The sequence below is a fragment of the Anolis sagrei genome, chromosome 4, assembly GCF_037176765.1.
Source record: "Anolis sagrei isolate rAnoSag1 chromosome 4, rAnoSag1.mat, whole genome shotgun sequence".
Taxonomy (NCBI): domain Eukaryota; kingdom Metazoa; phylum Chordata; class Lepidosauria; order Squamata; family Dactyloidae; genus Anolis; species Anolis sagrei.
In genome coordinates, this window is record NC_090024.1 from 1,910,028 (window position 1) to 1,925,027 (window position 15,000).

At 47.7% G+C, this 15,000-nt stretch overlaps 1 protein-coding gene across 1 annotated transcript in view; it reads left to right on the forward strand.

The window, feature by feature from the left end:
* Positions 1-15,000, forward strand: part of LOC132775195 (sphingomyelin phosphodiesterase 5-like) — a 31,053-nt gene that overhangs the window by 3,146 nt on the left and 12,907 nt on the right. The window contains exons 2-3 of the mRNA XM_067467201.1: positions 9,110-9,199; positions 12,725-13,767. Coding sequence (XP_067323302.1) covers positions 12,838-13,767 — 930 coding nt within the window. The 5' untranslated portion in view covers positions 9,110-9,199; positions 12,725-12,837. The remainder of the gene's footprint in view (positions 1-9,109; positions 9,200-12,724; positions 13,768-15,000) is intronic.

Genomic DNA, 15,000 nt, shown 5'->3' on the forward strand with positions numbered 1-15,000 from the left:
GAACAGGAAACCAGTTCTGCATGCAAGCTGCCTATCTTCCGTTACAATCTCACCTCGGAGAGCCAGTGATTCTCTTCCTCTTGCTTCTGACACACTCCCAGGAAAGCTCTTTGTTGATTCTTTACTTTGGTCAGTTTCACTTCATCCCACCTTTGCCTTCCTGATTTCACCTGTGAACTTTTGCCCTGCAGTGGCTTCTCTTTTCTGGGTCCACCAAAGACCTTTGCAGAGCTGACCCTCCATCCGTCCCCAGCAAACAGAAGTGCTTTGGGGCTGGCAGTGGGGCAGTGTGCACGCGCCAGAAGGCTTCACAACTTGGGGGTAAATTTTATATCGTTTTTATTCAGGAGAAACAGAGTAAAATAAAGCAATAGCAATACCAAAAAATCAGGATATTTAAAACATATACACTATTATCTAAGTAGCGTCTGCAACGAAGCACAAAACTAAATCCAAAACACACAACTGCATAGGTATACAGCAGGCATGGGCAAACTTTGGCCTTGCAGGTGTTTTGGACTTCAGCTCCCACCATTCCCACCATTCCTCAGGCCCCTTCCTTTTCCCCCTCAGCCGCTTAAGCTTCAGCTTAAGAGCCCCAGTGTGTTGGTAGGTCTCAGTATGAGTAGGCCTCGGTGTGAGAGAGGCATCAGTCTGAGAGAGCCCTCAGTGTGAGAAGGCGTCAGAGGGCGAAAGGCCTCGGTATGAGTAGGCCTCAGTGTGAGAGAGGCATCAGTCTGAGAGAACCCTCAGTGTGAGAAGGCTTCAGAGGGTGAAAGGCCTTTGTAGGAGTAGATCTGGTGTGAGAAGCGTCTGGGGGAGAAAAGGAAGGGGCTTGAGACTCTGAGGAATGGTGGAAGTTGGAGTCCAAAACATCTGGAAGGCCAAAATTTAGCCATGGCTATTCTACTCCCTTTAAATGCATCTCTACTTTTGGTAACAGTCTTCAAAGCTTAAGCTTAAGGGCCCCAGTGTGTTAGTAGGCCTCAGTGTGAGTAGGCCTCAGTGTGAGAGAGGCATCAGTCTGAGAGAGCTCTCAGTGTGAAAAGGCTTCAGAGGGCGAAAGGCCTCGGTATGAGAAGGTCTGGTGTGAGAAGCGGCTGGAGGAGAAAAGGAAGGGGCCTGAGGCTGTGAGGAATGGTGGGAGTTGGAGTCCAAAACACCTGGAAGGCCAAAGTTTAGCCATGGCTATTCTACTCCCTTTAAATGCATCTCTATTTTTGGTAACAGTCTTCTAAGCTTAAGCTTCAACTTAAGGGCCCCAGTGTGTATGAGTAGGCCTCAGTATGAGTAGGCTTCAGTCTGAGAGAGCCCTCAGTGTGAGAAGGTGTCAGAGGGCGAAAGGGCTCGGTATGAGTAGGTCTGGTGTGAGAAGCAGCTGGGGGAGAAAAGGAAGGGGCCTGAAGAATGGTGAGAGTTGGAGTCCAAAACACCTGCAAGGTCAAAGTTTACCCATGGCTATTCTACTCCCTTTAAATGCATCTCTCCTTTTGGTAACCGTCTTCTAACTCATAAATCCTACAGTTGACATTTGCCCCAAACCTTGTTGTGAAAAATCAATAAACAAGTCCCAGTCTTTCTTGAAGGTGGTCAAAGGTTTCTCTTTAGTTGGCAGAATCAGTTTAAAATCTGGGAAATGTTTACAGTGTTCCCTCGCTACTTCGCGGTTTGCTTTTAGCGGACTCGCTGTTTTGCGGTTTTCAAAAAATCTTAATTTCAAATCTATATTGCGGTATTTTTGCTGTTTCGTGGGTTTTTGCTGCCGCTGCTCTCCGAAACACTTTCCCTCCTGAGTCCTCCCTCCAGCCTTGAAGGGCCTTTTTTTCCTTCCTTCCTTCCTTCCTTCCTTCCTTCCTTCCTTCCTTCCTTCCTTCCTTCCTTTCTTTCACTTTATTTTAAGTTTATAAAGACTTAAAATAGTGTATGCCTACTAAAATAATGTATAAATATTACAATAAATATAGCGTCCCTACATGGCAGTTTTTCACTTATTGCGGGAGGTCCTGGAACATAACCCCACAATAAGGGAGGGAACACTGTATATCTCTGAGTTGTTGTAGGTTTTTTCGGGCTGTATGGCCATGGTCTAGAGGCATTCTCTTCTGACGTTTCGCCTGCACTTTGGCAAGCATCCTCAGAGATAGTGAGGTCTGTTGGAGCTAGGCAAAAGGGTTTATATATCTGTATATCTCTTCCTTATTAATGACTTAGATGAAGGGTTAGAAGGCAGGATCATCAAGTTTGCAGATGGCACCAAATGGGGAGGAATAGCTAATACCCCAGAAGACAGGAGCAGAATTCAAAGGGATCTTCACAGATGAGAGAGATGATGGGCCAAAACTAACAGAAGAAAGTTCAACGGGGACAAATGCAAGAGACTCCCCTTAGGCAGAAACAAGGAAATGCAAAGAGACAGAATGGCGGATGTGTAGCTCGAGAGCAGGACGTGCAGAAAAGATCTTGGAGTCCTCGAGGGGAGGAAGGGGAACAGGAGCCAGGAATGTCATGCAGCGGCAAAAAAAGCCAGTGGGATTTTGGCCTGCATCAAGAGGAGTCTAGTGTCTAGATCTAGGGAAGTCCTGCTCTGCCTTTATTCTATTTTGCCTTGGCCAGACCACATTACCTGGGATCACACTGTGTTATATTCTGGGCACCGTTATTGAAGGGAGAGGTTGACTCTCACTTCAAGAATAGAGTGACTAAATGATCGAGGGTCTGGAGAACAAGCCCTATGAGGAATGGCTTAAAGAGCTGGGCCATGTCTAGCCTGAAGAAGAGAAGGCTGAAAGGAGACATCAGGAGGGCCATGGATCAAGAGGTGAGAGAAGGAAGCAGGCTTGTCTTCTGCTGCCCTGGAGACTAGAACACAATGGAACAATTGCTTCAAACGACAGGAAGAGAGATTCCACCTGAACATGAGGAAGAACTTCCTGATTGTGAGAACTGTTCAGTAGTGGAACTCTCTGCTCTGAAGTGTGGTAGAGGCTCCTTCTTTGAAGGCTATTAAACAGAGGCTGGATGACCATCTGGATGGTGCTTTGAATGCGATTTCCCTGCTTCTTGGCAGAATGGGGTTGGACTGGATGGCCCATGAGGTCTCTTCCAATTCTAGGATTCTGTGATTCTCTATGATTCTTCATTGTAGCACCTGTTTTATGGCTTTATTGGAGGAGGCCAAGAGCGGGCCTCTTTTGCCTGAAAAGAGAAGAAACTGGAGGCCTTCCTGAAATACCTGAAGGGCAACCAGGTGGAAGATGGAGGGAGGGAAGGACCCCAATTACATGGAAGGACAGTAAACAACCAGGAAGAGCTTCCCGAGGGCAAGAGGGCTTTTGGACAGCCTGGCTTTCAGAGAAGTTCTTCTGGGCAGAAAGCTGTAGGTTGTTGGACAGCTCCAGAAGGAAGGTGCGTCAGGTTGGGTGGCTGTCTCTTTGGGTGCCTTTGCTTTGGGGTTCCCTTCCTTTCCTCCAGCCCTGGGCTTCTAATGGAACACCCGTTGGTTGCTCTTCGAAAACATCTCTGGAGCCTTCCTCCCACATGCTCCTGGTACCAGGCCAAGAGAACCGCTTGGGTTCCTGCAACTGTTTGGAGGCGTCTGCCGCTGCTTCTGGCATCCACGTGGAAACGGGAGCATCGTCTGAATCACCAGGACATAATGACCGTAATCAAGAGGGAGCTAATCGCCACCGTGATGCAAGAACCCAGGACCGTGGGGAAACGGCTTTGCATCCTGCCTCTCATTCCTACCCAAATGGGTCACCGTCCTTTTTGCCAAAGTGTGACAAGAACCAGTAGGTTCTTGTGGGTTTTTTCGGGCTATAGGGCCATGTTCTAGAGGCATTTCTCCTATCTAGAACATGGGCTATCTAGAACATGGCCCAATAGCCTGAAAAAACCCACAAGAACCTAGTGATTCCAGCCATGAAAGCCTTCGACAATACATTGTGACAAGAACCCACCCACGTCCAGCTCAAGCCCAGCAAGGCTCAAGTCTAAACCTTTGGACCTTGGGACATGCTCACAGCCTCTTCTGTCTGGCTCCAGAACCATGGATAGCTATGGTTCTGGAACATGGCCATACAGCCTGGAAAACTCACGGCAACCCAGTGATTCTGGCCATGAAAGCCTTCGACAACACATATATACCCTTTCTTCCTGTGAGAAGAAAACCTCAGGAAAGCCATGTTGGAGACAGAGGTGCCGCAAAGGCCTTGTGGTTAAGGAAGCATTGCCTGCGCAACTCATTCACAACACATTCGTCTCTTGCATTGATGGCTGCAGAACATGAGAGAGAGGGTTCATGGAATCATAGAACTGGAAGGGACCTCACGTCCATCCAATCCAACCTCCTACTGCCAGGCAGAAGAAGCACAACCAAAGCACCCCATCCAGCCTCTGTTTCAAAGCCTCCACAGAAGGAGCTTCCATCCCTGAACTCCAAGGCACAGAGTTCCACTGTTGAACTGCTCTTCTTGTGATTAGGAAGTTCTTCCTAATGTTCAGGGGGACTCTCCTTTCCTGTCGAATGAACCCATTGTCCAACTGGTGGGCTCATTTCCACAAAGGAAACCAGTTGCCCACTGGGAGCAGGGCTTTGGTCTGGCTTCCAGAGTTCCCCTTCTACCTTCCTTCTGCTTTTGATACTGGGACAGATGAGATTCATTTGGGTAGTTTTGGCCAATCAGCTCTCTAATCTGTGAAGGCCATTATGTATTCGGATCCTGTCCTTGGGGATCATAGAATCATAGTTGGAAGAGACCTCCTGGGCCATCCAGTCCAACCCCATTCTGCCATGAAACAGGGAAATTGCATTCAAATCACCCCTGACAGATGGCCATCCAGCCTCTGTTTCAAAGCTTCCAAAGAAGGAGCCTCCACCACACTCCGGGGCAGAGAGTTCCACTGCTGAACGGCTCTCACAGTCAGGAAGTTCTTCCTCATGTTCAGATGGAATCTCCTCTCTTGTAGTTTGAAGCCATTCTTCCATCGCGTCCTAGTCTCCAGGGAAGCAGAAAACAAGCTTGCTGTGGCTTCCTCTCACATCTTGATACATGGCCCTCATCATATCTCCTCTCATACTTCTCTTCTTCAGGCTAAACATGCCCAGCTCCTTAAGCTGCTCCTCATAGGGCTTGTTCTCCAGACCCTTGATCATTTGAGTCGTCCTCCTCTGGACACATTCCAGCTGGTCAATATCTCTCTTGAATTGTGGTGCCCAGAATTGGACACAATATTCCAGGTGTGGTCTAACCAAAGCGGAATAGAGCATGGGGAGCATGACTTCCCTAGATCTAGATGCTCCTCTTGATGCAGGCCAACATCCCATTGGCTTTTTTTGCCACCACATCACATTGTTGGCTCATGTTTAACTTGCTGTCCACGAGGACTCCAAGATCTTTTTCACACGAGCCAGGCATCATCGTCCCCCATTCTGTCTCTTTGCATTTCGTTTTTTCTGCCAAAGTGGAGTATCTTGCATTTGTCCCTGTTGAACTTCATTTTGTTAGTTTTGGCCAATCATCTCTCTAATCTGTCAAGATCGTTTTGGATCCTCCTCCTGTCCTCTGGAGTCTTGGCTCTCCCTCCCAATTTGGTGTCATCTGCAAACTTGATGATCCTGCCTTCTGACCCTTCGTCTAAGTAATTAATGAAGATCCTGAACAGGACCGGGCCCAGGACAGAACCCTGCGGCACTCCGTCCTGGGCCCGGATCAGCTAGGCTTCCCAATTTCATGCCCACTAGTCCATCGTCCAAGTCATTGATAAGGATGTGATATAGCTCTGAAAGGCCCAGGACAGGACCCCCTTCTCCAGAAGGAAGAAAGCAGCTGTGAGACCCGTTCCCAATTCATCTCGTACCTTAGTAGCTACTTTTGGGGACTATTATCAGGAACCTTGTCAGAGGCCTTCCTGGAATCAAGATAGGCCACATCCAAGCTTTGTCTTCCATTACCAACCTATAAAAGAAAGAGACACGAGATTAGCCTGGCATGACTTGTTTTTGAGATACTCATTTAGACGTTTAATGAGCAAGACATTCCTTCCTAAGTGCTTACAGTCTCTTTAATGATCTGCTCCAGAATCTTCCTCGGTATCAATGTCAGGCTGACTGGGAGGTTATCGTTTGGGTCCTCTTTTCCTCCTTTTTTGGAAATGGGAACAATATTTGGGGACAGCATTGGCCTTCCTCCCGTCTGCAGGAACTTCTCCTCTTCTCCAGGGATTCTCCAGGATGATAGTGTTGTTATTGTGTTTTGGTTTTACTTTATTGTAATACACTGTTGGGCTTGGCCTCGTGTAAGCTGCCCCGAGTCCCCATTGGGGAGATGGTGGCGGGGTATTAAATATAAATTATTATTATTATTATTATTATTATTATTATTATTCTTTTAGGGTAGAGTTCATCTGGCCTTGGATATTTAGATTAGCCAGATATTCCTGCGCTATCTCTTTACCTGTCCTTTGCTGCATTTACCTTCCTGCAAGTGTGTCAAACTTGTTTCCATCAAGGGACACATTCGCTTTACATATGGTTGCCTTCAAAGGGCCATTGAATCCATGGACGGAGAATCCAATTGTAATTTCTTGTAGATAGTGGTCAGTGCGCTTCAGTTTGTACCCAAGAGGGCAGCAGCGGAGCAGTTGCAGCAATTCCTAGACGACACAGCCGGACTAGATCCCTTCCAGTCCGGCTTCCGTGCGGGGCACGGGACAGAGACTGTGCTGGTCTCCATCATGGATCACCTTCGATGCCCGCTTGACCAGGGCAGGTCGGCACTGATTGTGTTATTGGATCTCACAGCAGCATTTGACACAGTCGACCACAATCTTTTGACCCACCGCCTTGCTGTTGCTGGAGTCATGGGGAGAGCTTTAAACTGGCTGTCCTCTTTTCTTCACAACCGTGGACAGCGAGTGGAGAGGGGAGGCCTGGTCTCTGAGAGGTCCCCTCTCTCTCTTTTGTGGGGTTCCTCAGGGGGCCGTTCTCTCCCCTCTGCTGTTTAACATCTCTATGTGACCACTTGCTCAGCTGGTTCGAGGTTTTGGGCTGGAGTGTGACCAGTACTCTGATGACACTCAGCTGGTGCTGAAGATGGAAGACCGACCGGACTCTGTCCCCGATTGTTTCCATCAGTGCCTCGAGGCCATGACTGGATGGCTGCGTGCCAGCAGGTTGAGGGTGAATCCAGCAAAGATGGAGATCCTATGGCTGGGTCGACCAAGCGGTGGGGATTTCCAGCTGCCTACCCTGGATGGCGAGGCGCTATGCCCGTCACCGTTGGTAAAGAGTCTGGAAGTCCCTTTGGACCCTCTGCTGACGATGGAGGCCCAGGTCTCCGCCGTGAGCAGAACCGCCTTCTTTCTTTCACCTGCGGCAGGCTAGACGGCTGGCCCCCTCCCTGTCCAGGGACGACCTAGCTACGGTGTTCAAGGCCACAGTCATCTCAAGACTGGACTACTGTAACGCCCTCTACATTGGCCTTCCTCTGTCGCTGATCCGGAAGCTCAAGTTGGTACAAAATGCAGCTGCTCGGCTTCTTGCGGGAATTCCGATGAGATGCCAGATAACACCAATCTTACTACAGCTGCATTGGTTACCAATTGAGCACCGGATCACTTTCAAAGGGATGGGACTCACCTTGAAGGCCTTGCATGGTCTGGGGCCGATGTACTGGAGGGACCGCCTCACCCCCTCCCAACCCCAGAGATCCCTCCGTTCTGAGGACCAAGATCTATTGGAAATTCCCAGTGTCAAGACCTTGCGCCTAACAGCAACCAGACGCAGAGCCTTCACAGCAGTGGCACCATCACTCTGGAATACTCTGCCACCTGAAGTCCGTGCCTTGCGGGACTTACCAGCTTTCCGCAGGGCATGTAAGACATACCTGTTTCGACAGGCTTTTAATGTTTGATAGTGTTGTTTTTATGTTTTAAACTGCTTTTAAATTTTGTTAGATTTTAGCTATTCTTGTAAGCCGCTCTGAGCCCCAGGGGAGTAGCGGCATATAAGTTTAAATAATAAATAAATAAAATAAATCTCATCAACGAGGATCGCCTGATTTCCAATTGAGCGGAAATGCACAAACTGTGTTCTGTCACGCGCTGGGCCTGTAATAATTGACTTTTGAAATAGGACGTGCACCTTGTGCCCAGCGGGAAGCCAGGGGCGCCTCGAAAGAGGCCTTTAAGAATTTTCCTGTAGAGATAGTCTTTAGAGTCTTTAATGATGTAACGAAGTACTTTATTATTGAACAAATCCAACAAATATTTCTCAAATCTTCAATGGGTCAAACAAATGCTTCAAGGCTTTGAATTAACTGGTGGCTTCCTTAATCTTGTCCACGAGGGACAGGCAACTGTCTTCATTAACTGTTCCTTTACTTTAGAGGAAAACCCTTTTCTAACCTCTTCCAGGCTGACTATAATCTAATCCTTACTGATGTGGGTCCTACTACCGGATTCAAACTGCGTCTTGAGCACCGAGTAGACCTACCAGTAAAGGCTTGCAGATTCTCCAGCTGGAGTTCTCTGGGTCTGTAAAGCTGTTTTCCCTCTGGAATGTCCCTGGAATTTCCTGGACTTCAGTTTCCCTGGATGGTCTTAAGCTTTTGTGCAGGTGAAGCTTGTCCACGTCCTCTAACTTAGCTTTCCTCACTAAGACTAACTAAAAATGGCTCCCTCTTCCCTTCCCATCTCCCTGGGAGAAGGGGTGGATCCAAACTTAACAATGATAGACAAGTGGCTTGCCCTATGACTGCAAACCAAAGGAAGCCACCTTTTTGCAGAATCCCTACATGCAAAAACTTAATAGAAAGAAAATAAAGTTGGAGCTCCTGGTACAGACGTACCAGCACAAACTGACAGTTTTGATGGAGGATAAGACGGCAGAGAGATCTCAGCCAGATCATCAACCGCCCTTGCGTAATTCAGAGATTCCTGGACTGGGTTGTCAGTTATAGCGCTTGAAAGACAGATAGTATTAAGTACAAGGAAATGACTCAACTTTAACGAGATAGAGTTGGACAATGTGGTTGGTAGGAGAGGACGTGGCTGCGAGAGCAAATGCAACGGAGTTGGAGCCAAAGCCCTTTCTGTCTTTTCCTTTTAGGGTCCCTTGGTAGTCCTTGCCTGTGAATGCAGTCCCTCCCGGCAGCATTGGCCACCCTTCCTCTCCTTGATGGTCTTCCTTCATTTCGTGGTGAGTGAATTCTCAAGGGCCCTTCCTAGCCTTCTGGCCTCTTGGAGAAGAAGGGTTTAAGCCTGAGCCGGGGCTGACGGGTCAGGTTTTCGGGATCTCTACATTTTCAGGTGATTTTGACGACTTGTTTCAACAAGCCTGTGTTTAATTCTAATTTGATGTTTATTCGCTGTCGGTTACATAATCCTATGTCTGTTACACTGCCTTTTCAAACACTTGCCCGGAATATAAATGTTTAAAATAAATAAATAAAATAGCTACCTGTCTGCATCTGTCATCTATCTACTGCCTTTTCCACCTATCTATCACCTAGCTATCTACCTATCTCTCTATCTGCTTCATCTGTCATCTATCTACCTACGAATGAAACAACCTATAATCTATTTGTCTGTCTACCTCCCTATCTCTCTATCTGCCTGTCTTCATCTGTCATCTACCTACTTACCTACCTACCTACATATCTATCTACCTACTTACCTCTCTATCTGCCTATCTTCGTCTGTCATCTACTTACCTACCTACATATCTATCTATCTATCTACCTACCTACCTCTCTATCTACCTGTCTTCGTCTGTCATCTACTTACCTACCTACATATCTATCTATCTATCTATCTACCTACCTCTCTATCTGCCTGTCTTCGTCTGTCATCTACCTACCTACCTACCTACATATCTATCTATCTATCTATCTACCTACCTACCTACCTACCTCTCTATCTGCCTGTCTTCGTCTGTCATCTACCTACCTACCTACCTACCTACATATCTATCTATCTATCTACCTACCTACCTCTCTATCTGCCTGTCTTTGTCTGTCATCTACCTACCTACCTACCTACATATCTACCTACCTACCTACCTCTCTATCTGCCTGTCTTCGTCTGTCATCTACCTACCTACCTACCTACCTACATATCTATCTATCTATCTATCTATCTATCTATCTATCTATCTATCTACCTACCTACCTACCTACCTCTCTATCTACCTGTCTTCGTCTGTCATCTACCTACCTACCTACATATCTATCTATCTACCTACCTACCTACCTCTCTATCTGCCTGTCTTCGTCTGTCATCTACCTACCTACCTACCTACCTACATATCTATCTATCTATCTATCTATCTATCTACCTACCTACCTCTCTATCTGCCTGTCTTTGTCTGTCATCTACCTACCTACCTACCTACATATCTACCTACCTACCTACCTCTCTATCTGCCTGTCTTCGTCTGTCATCTACCTACCTACCTACCTACCTACCTACATATCTATCTATCTATCTATCTATCTACCTACCTACCTCTCTATCTGCCTGTCTTTGTCTGTCATCTACCTACCTACCTACCTACCTACCTACATATCTACCTACCTACCTACCTCTCTATCTGCCTGTCTTCGTCTGTCATCTACCTACCTACCTACCTACCTACCTACATATCTATCTATCTATCTACCTACCTACCTACCTCTCTATCTGCCTGTCTTCGTCTGTCATCTACCTACCTACCTAGCTACATATCTATCTATCTACCTACCTCTCTATCTGCCTGTCTTCGTCTGTCATCTACCTATCTACCTACCTACCTACATATCTGTCTAGCTATCTTCCTACCTACCTCTCTACCTCTCTATCTGCCTGTCTTCGTCTGTCATCTACCTACCTACCTAGCTACATATCTATCTATCTACCTACCTCTCTATCTGCCTGTCTTCGTCTGTCATCTACCTACCTACCTAGCTACATATCTATCTATCTACCTACCTCTCTATCTGCCTGTCTTCGTCTGTCATCTACCTACCTACCTACCTACCTACATATCTATCTATCTATCTATCTATCTACCTACCTACCTCTCTATCTGCCTGTCTTTGTCTGTCATCTACCTACCTACCTACCTACATATCTACCTACCTACCTACCTCTCTATCTGCCTGTCTTCGTCTGTCATCTACCTACCTACCTACCTACCTACCTACATATCTATCTATCTATCTATCTATCTACCTACCTACCTCTCTATCTGCCTGTCTTTGTCTGTCATCTACCTACCTACCTACCTACCTACCTACATATCTACCTACCTACCTACCTCTCTATCTGCCTGTCTTCGTCTGTCATCTACCTACCTACCTACCTACCTACCTACATATCTATCTATCTATCTACCTACCTACCTACCTCTCTATCTGCCTGTCTTCGTCTGTCATCTACCTACCTACCTAGCTACATATCTATCTATCTACCTACCTCTCTATCTGCCTGTCTTCGTCTGTCATCTACCTATCTACCTACCTACCTACATATCTGTCTAGCTATCTTCCTACCTACCTCTCTACCTCTCTATCTGCCTGTCTTCGTCTGTCATCTACCTACCTACCTAGCTACATATCTATCTATCTACCTACCTCTCTATCTGCCTGTCTTCGTCTGTCATCTACCTATCTACCTACCTACCTACATATCTGTCTAGCTATCTTCCTACCTACCTCTCTACCTCTCTATCTGCCTGTCTTCGTCTGTCATCTACCTACCTACCTACCTACCTACCTACCTACTTCTCTATCTGCCTGTCTTCATCTGTCATCCATCTATCTACAAATGAAACAATCTATAATCTGTCTATCTATCTCCCTATCTGCCTGTCTTCATCTGTCATCTACCTACTTACCTACCTACCTCTCTCTCTACTTCATTTGTCATCTATCTACTTTTGTATATCTATGATATATCTACCTACCTACCTACCTATCTACCTACCTACCTGTGCATCTGTCTATCTATCTATCTATTATGGCACAAGGAGGTTGGACTAGATGGCCTTCTTTGGGGTCCCTTCCAACTCTAGGATTCTATCTGTCTGTCTATCTATCTATCTATCTATCTATCTATCTATCTATCCATCCGTCTAGACATCTATCTATCGTCTGCCCATCTCGCTATCTTCTTCAACTGTCATCTATCCATCCATCCATCTGTCTAGCTATCTATTTGTCTATCTGCCTACCTTTTTTTCATCTGTCATTTATTTACCTCTATCTATCTATCTATCTATCTATCTATCTATCTATCTATCTATCTATCTAATCTCTCTACTATCCTATCATATCTCCCTTTATCTATCACATAGCCCAGCCCCAGAAAAGTGTTGTTGTTGTCACTCCAGAATCGAGTGAGATATGTGTGAGATGTTTTTGGGGTGTTTTGGGGGGTGAGATGTGTGTGAGATGTTTTGGGGGTGAGGGTGGGGTAAGACTTCTATAGCCAGGTGCTCCGTGATGCATCCCTCTTTGGCAGCCATGAACTCATGGCTCCGTTCCTGAGCAGAAGAGCCAGGTATGTACCGTCTGCAGGTGAAATTCCACACGCTGTGTCCCAACATGTGAAGAAACTTCACGGGGCTTCCCCTCCTCCTGGCTACAGATGTTATCCCACCTACCCACCCACCATGGGCCCCCCACCCTGCAGATAAATAGCCTTGCTCCTGATGTCTCCCTCTTGTTCTTCTCTTCCTCTGCAGCAGCAACACTTCCTGGCAGAGCATTGCAGGACGGAGAGCCCAGCCTCGTGAGAGAAGCACCCTGTGGCCCCGAAGGAGCCTTGTGAGCCTCGCGAGGGCCCCACGTGGCTAGGATGGGCCTGCGGGAGTCCCCTTACTCCAACCGGCTGCTGGGGGCCCTGAACTCGGGGGCCCGGGCGGCCCTCTTCCCCAGCTACTGGCTGCTGAACCAGCTGCTGGCCCTGCAGAGCACCACGGCCGAGAAGCGTCAGCGGCACAAGCGGTGCGCGCCTTACGCCCTGTGGACCCTGGCCCAGGGGCTGCTCCTCCTGCCGGCCTTCGTGCTCTCGCTGCCTTTCTCCTTGGTGGCCTTCTTGTTCTGGCTGCCCCTCCAGGCTGCCCGCCGGCCCTACGCCTACCAGCACACCCCTGGAAGGGACCCCTCTTGTGGGGAAGAGTGGCCCCTCCTCGAGACGGGCCAGGGCCACACTTTCTCCTTCATCAGCGGCAACGTCTGCCTGCTGCCCGAGGGCCTGGCCAAGTTCAGCAACCTGAGCCGCTCCCAGTGGCGGGCCAAGCACATCGGGCAAATTCTGGCCCGGGCGGCCAGTGGCCATCATCGCCGCTCCTCCCCCCCTTGCTCCAAGAATGGCTCCGGAGTCCCCAATGGGTATGGGTCCACGGGCAACAGCCCCCCTCGGCCCTGCCAGAGGCCCCTGAGCACAACCGTCCAGGTGGAATTTGAAGGGGAGGGCGACGGGGCCGGAGAGGGCCATCTGGGGGAGGTCACGGCCCGCTTCCCGGCGCAGGCGGACTTTGTGTGCCTCCAGGAGGTCTTTGACCTGCGGGCCTCGGCCTCCCTCTGCCGGCTGCTGGGCCCCTGCTACCCGCACATCCTCTACGATGTGGGCTCCTATGGCCTGGCGGGGCGCGCCGGCCTGAAGGTCTTCAACAGCGGGCTCTTCCTGGCCAGCCGACACCCCATCCTGGCCGTCCAGTACCACTGCTACCCCAACGGAAAGGGAGAGGATGCCTTCGCCGCCAAGGGCCTCCTCTGCGCCCAGGTACCCTATCGCCCCCAGTCTAACATGCCGTCCAATCTAATGCGCACTTCCGTTTTCCAAATCCTTGAAAACCCCAAAAAAGCATTTACTGACAAATGTAATGCGCAGCGGCATAAAGTGCACTCTTTGTCATTTGGTTGGGATGCCTTCTTTTAAAATAAAAGAACAACATAGTTTCCAGCAAGCCTTAGGATGCATTTATACTAGAGGACAGGCAAGAGCAAATTCTGGCCCTTCAAGTGTTTTGGACTTCAACTCCCACAATTCCTGGGAGATGAAGTCCAAAACACCTGGAGGGTAAAGTTTGCCCATGCCTGGATCAGTAGGTAGATGGATGGATGGATGGATGGATGGATGGGTGGGTGGATAGTTAGATATTATTTATTTATGATATTGGTAGCCCACCTTTCTCAGCACTAAGGCGACTCAAAGTGGCTAGATAGATAGGTAGATTGATAGATAGATAGATAGTAGGTGGACAGATGGATGGATTACTAGATAGATAGGTAGATTGATAGGTAGGTAGGTAGATGGATGGATAGAAAGAAAGGTTGATAGATGGATGGATGGATGGGTAGGTAGGTAGGTAGGTAGGTAGGTAGGTAGGTAGACAAACAGACTAGTAGACAGATTGATTGAGAGGTAGAAAGGTAGGCAGGCAGGTAGGTAGATGTATGTCTCGGTAGATAGATAGGTGGATGGATGGATGACTTGATAGGTGGATAGATAGGAAGATGGATGTATAGAAAGAAAGGTCAATAGATAGATAGAGAGAGAGATTGATAGATAGATAGATAGATAGATAGATAGATAGATAGAGATAGAGAGATAGATAAGTAGACAGATCAATTAGTAGAAAGATTGATTGAGAGGTAGGAAGGTAGGCAGGCAGGCAGGGAGATGTGTATCTGGATTTGTGGGTAGATAGATAGTAGGTGGATGTATGACTTGATAGGAATGTCGATTGATAGGAAGATGGATTGATAGAAAGTTCAATAGATAGATAGATAGATAGATAGATAGATAGATGGATGGTAGGAAGGTAGGCAGACAAGCAGGCAGAAATGTATTTCTGGATGGATGGATAGTAGGTGGATGGATGGATGACTTGATAGGTAGGTCGATAGATAGGAAGATGGGTGGATAGAAAGAAAGGTCAATAGATAGATAGATAGATAGATAGATAGATAGATAGATAGATAGATAGATAGATAGATGGTAGGAAGGTAGGCA